The 12,090-nt window shown below is 42.0% G+C and overlaps 1 protein-coding gene across 1 annotated transcript; it reads left to right on the forward strand.

Annotated features, from left to right (window-relative positions):
- Positions 1–970: 970 nt before the first annotated feature.
- Positions 971–10,791, forward strand: LOC100550807 (phosphoglycerate kinase). The gene is made up of 10 exons (XM_010715363.3): positions 971–1,077; positions 2,138–2,293; positions 2,410–2,554; positions 4,413–4,516; positions 4,803–4,922; positions 6,895–7,009; positions 7,275–7,454; positions 8,124–8,301; positions 8,570–8,668; positions 10,305–10,791. Exons 1-10 carry the CDS (start codon positions 1,046–1,048, stop codon positions 10,343–10,345), a joined length of 1,170 nt encoding a protein of 389 aa, XP_010713665.1. The 5' UTR covers positions 971–1,045; the 3' UTR covers positions 10,346–10,791.
- Positions 10,792–12,090: the final 1,299 nt, after the last annotated feature.

Raw genomic sequence — 12,090 nt, forward strand, 5'->3', positions numbered from 1 at the left:
CCCGGCGCCTCCCGGTCGCTGTGCAGCACGCGCCGGTTTCGCTGCTCGGGGCGCACGGGAGCGCGCCGTGCTCTGCGCTGCTGGGGTCGGTCGCTGTTCTGTTACGCCCCGTTTGGGAATAACGGCGCGGTAACGGCGCCCTTCTGTCCGGTTTGTAGAATTAGCTCACTGTGCCGTGGGCTGCCGGATCGATTTGTTTCTGCTCATCTCTTCCCGCTTTGCTGGCGGCTTTTGTCCTTCCCGTGTGTCTCGGTGTCGAGCAGGCAGCAAGAAAATCCAAGAGAAACTACTACATAGGGATGTTTTTGGTACAGGTGTGGAATAACGAAGGATAAACTGTAGCGTAGCGTTTGACTGGGTCTGATACTCCGTTACAGTCGGTTAGGCGTTCCCTTCCTCCTCGGGAGGAAAAAGATGGTGCTGCTCAGCGCCGTGCCTTGGCCACGCTTTCCCTGCGTGAGTCAGGGAGGAGAGAAGCCGCTCTGCGAATAATTTCTGCCCCGAGCTGTTACACAACCGGCTTCCTGCTGCTCACCACGTGGGCACGAGGTATGCTGGCAGAAATGGCTGGCGGGACTCCTCCCCTTTATCCTTTCCTCTGGCGCGTGTAGGGGAAGTTATCTCTGCATCTAGGTAGGGTCTTCCTCCAGCCGTAGTGCTCGGCTCCGCGGAGATTAGAGCTGCGAAGAACAGAAAGCTCCCACTCGGTGATCTGAGAGCATGGGTTTCACGAGGAGAAGTGGGGCAGCTCGTTCAGTCTCAGTTTCATTTTCTGCCTCGGCATCGTCGCTGTGGTCGTGAGAGTCGGGTTGTATTGATGGTATGCAGCCTGATGCTCGGTCTCCAGTTGTACTGTCATTACAAGATTAAATGGCTAATATAATGGCCAGTAACACACTGATCTTTGTGCACAAAGCAGTTGACAATCTGACTGAAACCCTAATGACACTGCATTTCCAGACAGACTCTTTACTTTTAGGTTCCCTCATTCTTTGTTAATTTTTTTTTGTTTTCTGCTTTTTTTAGGGTTGATTTTAATGTTCCAATGAAGGATCACAAAATAACCAACAATCAAAGGTGAGATCCAAAGTCCATTTTTCTCTCTCATTTTAGCCCAGTTCTGTTAGCAGTACCTGGAGTGGTACTGTGATTACACTGTCCCTGCTGGTACCTGAGTATTAAAGGTGATTCAGAATGGTTATTTAAATGCTTCTGCAGCTATTTGCAAGCAACACATACTACAGAGCTTCTCACTGTAGAGAGCATATAAAAAATATCACTTAACTGTATGGATCCTAACCATTATTTCTGAAGTATGGTTGCAGCATTATGGCCATATTACAGCCATATATTTGTTTGGCTCTGATTGCTGTACTTGATGATAGTATCCAGAAGACTTTCTGCTCTCCTTACCCTCTGTTAACTTGTTGGTTTACATCCGCATAGTTGTTCTGGAGCAGCATATGAAAACACAGGGCTTAGAAACAGGGATATACGATGTCTTTTTATCTTGCTTGTCCATCATTTGTAGGCAGGTAACAGTTTTGGTCAGCATTCCCATCATTTCTCTTATTGATTCAATATCAGTGACTAGAGGAGGAGCCCATAATAATCGTATGCTTCCTGACAGTTTTTAGCTATGAGCTATCAGCAGCATTTGGATGAGAAGGTACATTTTACTTCCATCTTCCATGTACCATGGAAGATCACAGCAGAAAACCTGAAAACACTGAGGGATAGGGAAATTATTTGGTGTATGATGCATAATGACTGTGCTTCAGGGATTGTCAGTTTTCCTGGGAAGGGAAAAGGCTGGGTTAGCAGCAGGGCAGCTGTGGTTTGTGAAGTGTGATAGTCTCCTAGATGTTTGTCCTAGCAAGTGTAGGTTGCTGAGAAGCCCAGTCTCCCCTTTAGGAAGGTACTGGTGGTGATGCCCTTTTGTCTGTAGAAGTACACTGAACTGTGTGAACATGAGAGGTAGGATGTTAAGTAATCGTTCTACCTAGCTCTCATGTTCACTTTCTGTTACCTTTTTGAAGAACAACTTCCAGGGCTCTCGTGTGAGTGATTACCAAGTGTACTTGCATGGCAAACTCTAGCTGAATCCTTTTTCATTTGTTTTTCTCTGCTGTTCCAGAATCAAGGCAGCTGTCCCTACCATCAAGCACTGCTTGGACCATGGAGCCAAATCAGTAGTTTTGATGAGTCATCTGGGCCGCCCAGATGGAGTTCCCATGCCTGACAAGTTCTCCTTGGCTCCAGTAGCTGTGGAGCTTAAAGCTCTCATCGGCAGGTGAAGTAGCAGAACAGTTCAGCATGCATCAGTCCCTCCTTGTGAGTGGACCTGGATGCTTTCCTCTTGGAAAGAGAGTCACTAGTGGGGTGACAGTGTATATCTTGTCTTTGCAGGGAGGTCTTATTCCTGAAGGATTGTGTTGGTCCTGAGGTGGAGAAAGCCTGTGCTAATCCTGCAAATGGCTCCATCATCCTGCTAGAGAACCTCCGATTCCATGTAGAAGAAGAAGGGAAAGGGAAGGATGCTTCAGGGAACAAGGTGAAACTTCAAGTCTGGGTTCTGTGTGTGCCTCCTCTGGTCTTAATACCTTGGTTGCAGCAGATTGACAATGAACTAGCTGCTCGTTCAAAATGCTGTTTATGAATTCACTCTCAGAAGGGAACCAGAGAGAGAACCTGTGTTCAACAAGTCTGATCACATGCACTATGCAGAGGAAAAGTCTGAGTCAAATGCTTTGAATATCCAAGATGAAACAGCTTAAGTGAAAGGCTGTAAATGATTGCCAGGGGTCTGTAGGCCGTAAAATGAATGAAATAGGGCTGCCCAGGAAGCTGTGGAGATGTCTAAAACAAAATTCTATGTTGATTGGAGATTGAAGAATTCATCGTGGCTAGTGAGAATGACAGTTTTGTCTCTGGCTAGTTTTTTAATGTGCTGATCAAACATTCTGCAACATAGAAATTATCAAACCCTGTCTGCTTTTATGGTAGCCATCAAGAACCTGGCTGCCTTGTACCTCTGACATTTTCTTGAAGGTCAGGAGGAATGTTTGCTCCAGACAGCTGCTTTTCTTAGCAATAGTGACCTTGGTGACTTTACATAGGTTTTGGCTCCTTTCATATTCAGTGCATGGAGGGGAATGCTGACACCGTGTGGTGCCCTTTAGAGGCTGATACAGGAATCCAGTAGCTTAAGAAAATAGCCCAGAGTAGCTTAGTAAGCCTGTGCAGATGAAAATAGGAAATTGTACGAGTTTGAAGTTAACCACAGTCACGTGCAACTGAAAGCCAGTGTGATGGCAGGGAGAAGAATAAGACAAGAACTTAATTTGCTTTGAGAAACAGTCCTTTCATTTTGTACACTAGTATGCATACAGAAGCATGCGTTGCAGCTGGGCTGTGCAGAAGGGTACTGCTGACAGCTGAGTTTTTCAGCTTAACTATCATGCCCTTCCTATAGGGGAGGGAAGGAGTGACCAGATACAAATTTGTGGGTTATCAACTAATACTTGGAAAATGTCTGTCCAAAGCAAATCAAGTGGTAGTGGTTCTTTCATTCAGAGTCTCATGTTGTGCTTACAGATGCTTTAACAGAAGCATTTCATCTCTTTGTGTACAGTCAGGCAATTTAACAAGTGAAGGAACAGTTCTAGCATTGTTCTAGAATCTGTATAGTCCCTTTAGCTTGTGTTCTGCTCAGGCTGTGAATAAAAGGGCACACAAAGATGCACTACTTGAGCCATCCCACTTAGGATTTGGTAGGGTGCCTGGATGATGGAGGAAGTCCCTTAACAGAAATGTGTCTGTTCTTGCCTACTACGTGCTAAGCTCATCTCCAGTGTTCCTATGTTGGCTGCTGTCACTGTGGCCTGTTGTAGTGTGCAGGCTATTTATAAGTTAATCCTCAGTGCAGTGATGCAAAATGAATCCATCAGCTCATTGTTTTACCCGTAGTGCTTAGAGACCACACTTTCTTTGTTCAGTAAATGGCTTTGAATGAGTTTTGTCTCATCTCAGCGCTGATTTCTCTTGCATACCTTTTATGTGTTACCTGTGTTCACCTCACGTAAGTAGAAATCTGTTGGAGAGAGCAAAACGTTGCAGTCCATGCCTGCTTTACTGATGCAGTTGGAAATGGGGGTGGTCCTCAGGGCTTTAATAGTAAGCTCTCAGAGTTTAATACAGAGTTAAAATTTAAGCATTTCTTTTGTTCCTACTGGACTGGTAAAGAGCATATGAAATGAAGACACCCACAGGATGAACAGTTGAATTTCTTCAGCTGGTCTTTCTTTGCTTTTTTTTTTTTTTTTTTTTTTTTAGAAGCCCATTGCTTATAAATTGCTGAATTTCACTTTAGTTTTGTGTGAGTAGCACAAACTTATTCTTTTTCTTTTTAGATCAAAGCTGATGCTGCAAAAGTGGAGGCTTTCAGAGCCTCTCTTTCTAAGTTGGGAGATGTTTATGTCAATGATGCTTTTGGAACTGCCCACCGTGCTCACAGGTATGTATCTGTTTTCATTCCATAGGCAGAACTGCAGAATGATGCCTGCTGTGGAAAAATGAGCTTTGTCCACACTGAAGTTTAGCTTTTTGAGGCTATCCTATTATTGTTCTGCTGTATTTGTTCCTGAGTGATACTTAGTGGAGGTAATTGTCTATAGTGTGTATGGTTTAAAGTTTCTCCCTGAGAGCAGGAGATAACTGAGCTCTTACGACTAGAATTCACTTTTTTGGTTGTTAATGATGCAACATTTTTTCCTTTCCTCACTCTTATCTTTATTCTACAGCTCCATGGTAGGTGTTCATCTTCCTCAGAAGGCTGCTGGCTTCCTGATGAAGAAAGAACTGGATTATTTTGCAAAGGCCCTTGAGAGTCCAGAGAGACCCTTCTTAGCAATTCTTGGAGGGTAAGATTCAAGAGCATACCAACCATACCCATACTTACTTTTCTTTAACACTTCTGGAACAAATGATAAGTTCTTCTGGCTTTGTTCAAACAAATGCTTTACTTTGAACTGTACCTACACTTCAGATGTTTAGGTAATTCCTGAAATCTCTATGGATTATTTGGAGGCTTGCTTACTGTGTCCATCCTTGTGATGATTGAGTCTGCTCATCATATCTCATGATTTGCTGTTCCCTAAATAAGGGACAGTCCACAGCAATTTGCTGTACAGTTGACCCAGAAGAGTTGATACACTTGATGGCCCTGAAACACTGTCAGTGACCTTTCCTCCATGGTTCAGAGTACAGGCATCCTGCAAGCTCAGCACTGTGTAAGTTGACACGGTCTGTCTAATGCAGTGGTGACCTACTGTAGCTTGCTGAGCCTCTGCTCTTAAGCAGCAGCTAGTGTACAAAGAGAATTGAAGGAGCAACACCAAATGTCTTGTTTGCGTATAGAAATAAGTTTCAGTTTGTCAAGTGAACTTAAGTACTTGAACAGTAACGCAAAGCTTGGACAACATAGCATTTCCTTGATGATAAAAGTATGTGGCTTATTCCTGCTCTTTGAAAGCATATTTATTGGTATAAAGAAGTAATACTCACTTCTTGCATCAAATTTTAAATGTTTAAATGATCTTGATTACAATGAGCAATGCTTGCTTTTCATTGGTACCTCTCCAAGATTTGGAGCTGCATGTGAATCAGCTGTAGGTTGGCTACTACTTATGTATAACAAAACTGGACCCAGAAGATTAACTGAGGACAACTGTATTAATAAATGAAGTGTATTGGCAAACAAAAACCACATGCAGGGAAGTAATTTCAGCACTAGGAGCAGGATTGTACACACAGGAAAGCAATTAAAATATAAATCGCTTTCACATTTCATTTGCATGGAGCTGCACAAAGGAAGATGCATCCTGCAGGTTTTTGCCTTGGGTCTGTACATCCTGTCAATCCTTTATCATACAGTTCCCACAGTGTGGCAGTGTTAGCAACTTCACTGCTTAAACTGGGGCTGGGGGCTGATTGACAGCAGAGATCTCCCCAGTTGCTAAGGTTAGGATGGTAGAGGGAATACATATTCCTAATGATTAGATCTGAAAGCATTTTACTAATAAAATCTGTGTCATTATCATTGTTTTAGAGATTAGTTAACTAAAGGAAAAAAAAAAAATGTCAGTAGGTAAGGCAGAGCCAAACTGAGGCAGTAAAGCAAGTCTCTTGAGTACCAGCCAAAGTTTTGCCTAAAGTAATTTCCTAAGGCCTTCATGAAGTTCTCTTTTAGGTAACAACATGTGGCATAAAAGAGGAAAGATTTGTCTACTTACTGCTGCTTATTGCCACTCCTACAAAAAGCGACTGTGGCATTGTTATTCTGTTATCATTCATATCTTGTGCTAAAAGCAGCCATCTGCTTTTGGGCAGGGCTGTTCGTCCTACTAGTTTGAATCTGTATTGTGAGTTTGGGTATGGGACCTGAACTGATTACAGGAGTTTAGACTGTGGTAGAGATCCACTGGTACAGTAGATCTAGACTTGGATAGTAGTTATGAATGGCAGTGCTCTGATCCCTGCTGTGTGTTGTGGGATAGTCAAAAAGTGCCAAGCTAACTTTATATTTAAATGGGAGAAAAATTGAGGGCTAAATAGTGTTCTTAGCAGATACTGTTTAATGCTGGCCTGCTGAGTTGCCAAATTCTTTTTGCCCACTCCCCCTAACTTCTTTGTTGAATCATTCTCTCAGAATGACCTTGCAATATCTCAGTATTGCTGTTACTGAATAGCTGTTGAAAAATTCCGCTTTATACTTCTATGCAATAAGTCCTTGCTGAGGCTTTGTTCTGTCTTAATTAAAGATAGAGTAAGGTCTGCCTGAGGAGTCTGGGGTGGAGACTACACTGTTCATTCTTTCCTTTTCTTCTTTTCCAGAGCTAAAGTTCAGGATAAGATCCAGCTGATCAGTAACATGTTAGATAAGGTCAACGAGATGATCATTGGTGGTGGAATGGCATTCACATTTCTCAAAGTGTTAAACAACATGCAGGTATGAAAAGAGAATTGTCTCTGCTTCTAGTAAAGGATGACCCATATATATATAGTGAGAGAGTATACCCTATAGAGAGCAGGGAGCACCCAGAAATTGCTCAACAGCCTGTTTGCAAAAATTGGTTTGCTGTGTATGTCTTAATGCTCTAATACAGTTCTCCAGAATTGCTGTCTGAACAGCTTGACTGCTGTTCATCTCATGTATAATGCCCAGTAGCTAAACAGATGCTTCTTCTATTTTTTTCCACATAATTATTTTGTAGATTGGCAACTCTCTGTTTGATGAAGAGGGATCAAAAATTGTCAAGGATCTGATGGCCAAGGCAGAGAAGAACGGTGTGAAGATTACCTTACCGGTTGACTTCATCACTGCAGACAAATTCGATGAGCATGCACAGACTGGGGAAGCCACAGTGGCTTCAGGCATTCCTGCTGGCTGGATGGTAGGTTTTAATAGATGAGGGACTAGAAAAAGTAACAGGAAGCACTGTGGTGAGAAAAACACTTCTTGTAGGAATTATAAGAGTAATTGTGATCCTTTGCAAATGTTTCTGAAGGCAGTCTAACTGCACAACATATTTTTGTTTCATAAAATGAAAACCCTGTGGTTTTTCCTGATACAATTTTAAGTCTTAAAGTAGCTTTTGTGGGATTTGGATTAAAACAACAAAATTCCTCTAAAACTTTCAGTTCTAAATGGAGTGTAAGTCCCTTTTATTTGACTGGAACTTAATTAGAGTTCGCAAAAGTTTCTAAGCAAAGCTTCATGCATCTGACATTGATTTTTATTTTTTTTTTTAATGACTTATTTGTACTTGGAACACAAATACCACACCAGATTCCACCCCACAGAAGCAACTTCTGGCAGATCTCTATTCCTTGGTATTCAGTGCGTAGAGAAACTCTTGCTTTGTGATTAGTCTGCTGTTTCTAAACTAGCAGCAAATTTGGGGGCACAAAATCAGTACCATCAGGCCTTCCAAGAGCCTTGTTAACTTCAGTGTCAAATGAAAGAGGAGGGGGGAAAAAAGCATTTGAGGATCCCATCAGTAAGACATTGGTGATTCTAGATAAGCTGCCAGAAAGCTTATCTCTGAATTCTCTTGTCATAGGGCTTGGACTGCGGCCCTGAAAGTGTTAAGAAGTTTGTTGAAGTTGTGGGAAGAGCCAAGCAAATAGTGTGGAATGGTCCAGTTGGAGTCTTTGAATGGGACAAGTTCTCCAAAGGAACCAAAGCCTTGATGGACAAAGTAGTGGAAGTAACTGGAAAGGGCTGCATCACCATTATTGGTAAGTAGTTGCACGTGATTGTTCTTGTCTTTATAAAAGCAGCAAGTAAGTTTGTGCCTGCTAAGCACCACATTAAAAATAGTTGGCAAATTGTTCTTCAGTGATGCTTTCATCTCCCCCTCAGCTTGCAGACATGACTTTTAAAAACTGCTGTATGAACTAATGTTGAGGATTTGGGAGCACCACCAGCCTGTAGCAAGGCTACGTCCCTTAAGCTGAACAAATGGAACTTCTTGCCTTGCTCATTTTTAATTTTCTTGTACTACAGGTGGTGGAGATACTGCTACATGCTGTGCAAAGTGGAACACTGAAGATAAAGTTAGCCATGTCAGCACTGGAGGTGGTGCCAGCCTGGAACTGCTAGAGGGTAACTGTTCTTTTGTTTTGACTTACTTGAGCAAATTAGGTAGTCCTGGGTGCTATGCCTTGTGTTGATATCCAGGAAGGCACAACAACACAATAACTGTCGTCTTTGTTTCAACAAATGGAGTTGCATATAAGGTCCTCCTAGCTCTTTTTTTGTCCCCCTAGAGGAAGAGAAAAGAAAATGGAGCATTCCTGCAAGGAGCATAGACTGCCACTCCCACACAGCAATAAAAGCTGTAATAGAAAGTAGTACAGCTCTCAGAGCAGCTCCTTGTTTATTGATGATTCCCTGAGACATGCTAACGAGACTGTTTGCAATGCTCAGTTTGAGTTAGGGATCAGAATAATTTCAAATTTTGGTTAGAAACTTCCATTTGAGAGCATTGTTGGAAATCCCCTGGTTTGGGGAGCCCTCTAGTGATCACTTGACAAACCTGCACAAGAGCACTCAGAATCCAAAATGGTGAGGATTTAGAGTTCTTCCAATGAGTTACATTGTTCTCTAAATGGGTTTTCATTTCCTCTGGTAATTATCTGTTTCTCAATACGTGTAAAGTATCTAATACTGTCAGTGTCTCTGTAGAAGAGAAACTGCAACAAACTGCATTGCAGCTGTTGGTTTCCAGCAGTTGTGTGTGAGACAGAGCTTTTGTTTCTGTTGCCTAGGGAGTGGTAGTTAAGGGAAAGAATGCAGATGGCTAGAAGGAAGCACTGTGCAACTGATTTATTCAAAAGGACAAAATTGTCTAAGTTTTGGCCCGAGATGTGGGCTTGTGTGTGATTTTTTTAAATGTAACGGAAGTCTAACTAATTAGAAAAGCTTCTGAAGATATATATATAAAAAAAAGGCTGCTAAAACAACTAGTGGGCTGTGAACAGTGTTAAAATTCAGTACTGTTGTACAGCTCGAGCATTCAAAAGTAGTGTTTTGGGGGGGGGAAGGGGTAAGAAAATGTTCTTCATTATCAAAGAAGGACAACAAAAAGCTAAGAAAATGCTTTAGAAAACATTGCACTTCAGTAATTTGGGGACCCATACCCAAAGATAAGCATGTTCCTTACTCTTTCCCTTTGCAATGATGTATCTAATTATCAGGATACAGATGTTTTAGTCACAGTAGAAGACTCAAGTCTTGGAGAAGGTAGTGTTTATTTTTCTTAATTTATTCGTTAAATTTCCACCACACACTCCAAAATCCTATCTACGTGCTGGTGGGGATTAAAGGAAGTATGCAACAACTTCCCAGATCCTATCAAAAATCTGTTTGCCATCAAATTTAATGGAAGAATATCTTAAAGTATTTGGATCTGACCCTAGCAGGAACTTGGACAGAAACATACTGCTATCATTAATTGAACACTGATGATTGTGGGCTGTTAAGAATCTGTCTGCAGATATGCTCTGGATACTCACTAGAACCCTAAAATATATTTACTGTGTGGAAGTTTAACCCATATGTTGTGATAGCCACAAACAGCAGCAGGAGTGCGTGTAGAAACAATGTGACCTTAGTTTGAGGTGTTGGGGAGATTTTGTTTGTTTCTGTTTTTTGAATATGTGTACTGTTGCAGTTGTAAGCATAAAGCCAAGTACTTCTCTTTTTCTGATCTTTATTGGAATTTTTCAACTACTCACAGGTAAGGTTCTTCCTGGTGTGGATGCCTTGAGCAACGTGTAGAGAACAGCTTATCACCCCAGTTCCTGTTACTGTGCACAGCCCCTGAGATTCAACACTTCAACACTTCTATGCTTCTGTATTTCAACTCTGCGATAGGCAGATCACAGAATGTAAACCGAAACTGGACAGGATTTGAGAAGACAGCAGAGATATCTTATGGCTGCAGTTTACATGATCTGGATTTGTTCACTCTTATCCCACTTGAATTATTGTAGTGCGTCTAACCTGTCGTTGTGGATTTAGAGTGTATATATTTATATTTTGCCTTCTCAGAGAAATTAATCCCTCTTAGACATGTCTGTTTCTCAGAAAGGAGTGCACCGTGTAGCTTCTTCAATTCCTAGCAGGCATTTCTGTCACTTGACACGGTTCAGAAACAAAAGGGGACTCCAATTTTTTGGAGGCTGATTGTAATAGCTGCTGAATAAACATATTTAAAATGCTGACAGCTGGTATGTAGTCTTTTTTTTCAGATTTTACTTTAAAAATACCTTTATTCTACAACAGGAATCAGATCTTTCTACTTGCACTAAATATAATGTTTGTAAATTATTTGCTTATTTATTTATTTTACCCCATGGATCTGTAAGCATCAGTCATCATCAATGTGAACTTTGGTAAGGAAATCATGGATCTGCTGTTACATCAAAACTTGTCGTGTCATCAAGTAAGAGATGATGAAATTTTAAATAGCAGGAGTAGTAAAAATGGGCAAATCTTAAAATGTGGTTCTTGTAGATAGAACTGGCTGCATAGTAGACAGCTAATGTCTCTAACCTGAATATTCTGGAACCTTTGAAAACAGGCAGGTAAGAACTCTGGATTTTTACCTTCCCCCTTAAGTATGCAAACCGAATAGCAATACTCTTGTTGATGTATGTGATCCTAAAAGCGCTAAAACAAGCATAGTAAAACACAGTTTGGATAATCAGGCTTGTGTTTACAGATTAAGCACACTGCAGAACTACAAGCACTGTCAGTGGAGGAGCACCAACGTGGTGCAAAGGTATAAAATTGGGATTCTGATCTTGGCTGTTCTAGATTGGCTCCTGTGCTTGCTACAGGGTTAGGGTTAGCATAAGGTGGCTCTGATTGAAACCTAGCGATATACCAAAATCAGACTGGCTATAAATCACTCAAAAGTGTTTTGGATTCAGACAGCAGTCATAAGGCCAAGAGCAGGGTGCTGCACTTGGGTTGGGGCAATCCTAAGTATTTAAACAAACTGGGTGAAGATCTTGAGAGCAGCCCTGTTGAGAAGGGCTTGGAGGGCCTGGTAGCTGAGAAGCTGGACACGAGCCAGTAGTGTGCATGTGCAGCCTGGAAGGCCAACTGTGTTCTGGGCTGCATTGGAAAAGGGGTGGCCAGCAGGGAGGGGGAGGTGATTGTCCCCTGCTCAGCTCTTGTGAGGCCCCATCTGGAGTACTGCATACAGGAAGGACATGGAGCTCTTTGATTGGGTCCAGAGGAGGGCCACTAAGATAATCAGAGGACTGGTTCCTATGAGGAAAGGTTGAGGGAATTGGGATTGTTTAACTTGGAGAAGAAAAGGTTCTGGTGAGACCTCATTGTGGCCTTCCTATACTTGAAAGGAGCATATAAACGGGAGGGGGGAACGGCTGTTTACAAGGTGGATAGTGACAGTACAAGGGGGAACGGTTTTGAACTGAGACGGGGGAGAGGTTTAGATTAAATATTAGAAGGAAGTTTTCCATACGGAGAGTGATGACACACTGGAACAGGTT

This window comes from Meleagris gallopavo, chromosome 9 (genome assembly GCF_000146605.3).
Source record: "Meleagris gallopavo isolate NT-WF06-2002-E0010 breed Aviagen turkey brand Nicholas breeding stock chromosome 9, Turkey_5.1, whole genome shotgun sequence".
Taxonomy (NCBI): domain Eukaryota; kingdom Metazoa; phylum Chordata; class Aves; order Galliformes; family Phasianidae; genus Meleagris; species Meleagris gallopavo.

Bases quoted from the DNA above. Each gene is read 5' to 3' on its own strand.
- LOC100550807 (XM_010715363.3), top strand. From the start codon at position 1,046: ATGAAGGATCACAAAATAACCAACAATCAAAG. The intron at 1,078-2,137 runs GTGAGATCCAAA...CTGCTGTTCCAG, and splicing joins AAAATAACCAACAATCAAAG to AATCAAGGCAGCTGTCCCTA. The intron at 2,294-2,409 runs GTGAAGTAGCAG...TTGTCTTTGCAG, and splicing joins CTTAAAGCTCTCATCGGCAG to GGAGGTCTTATTCCTGAAGG.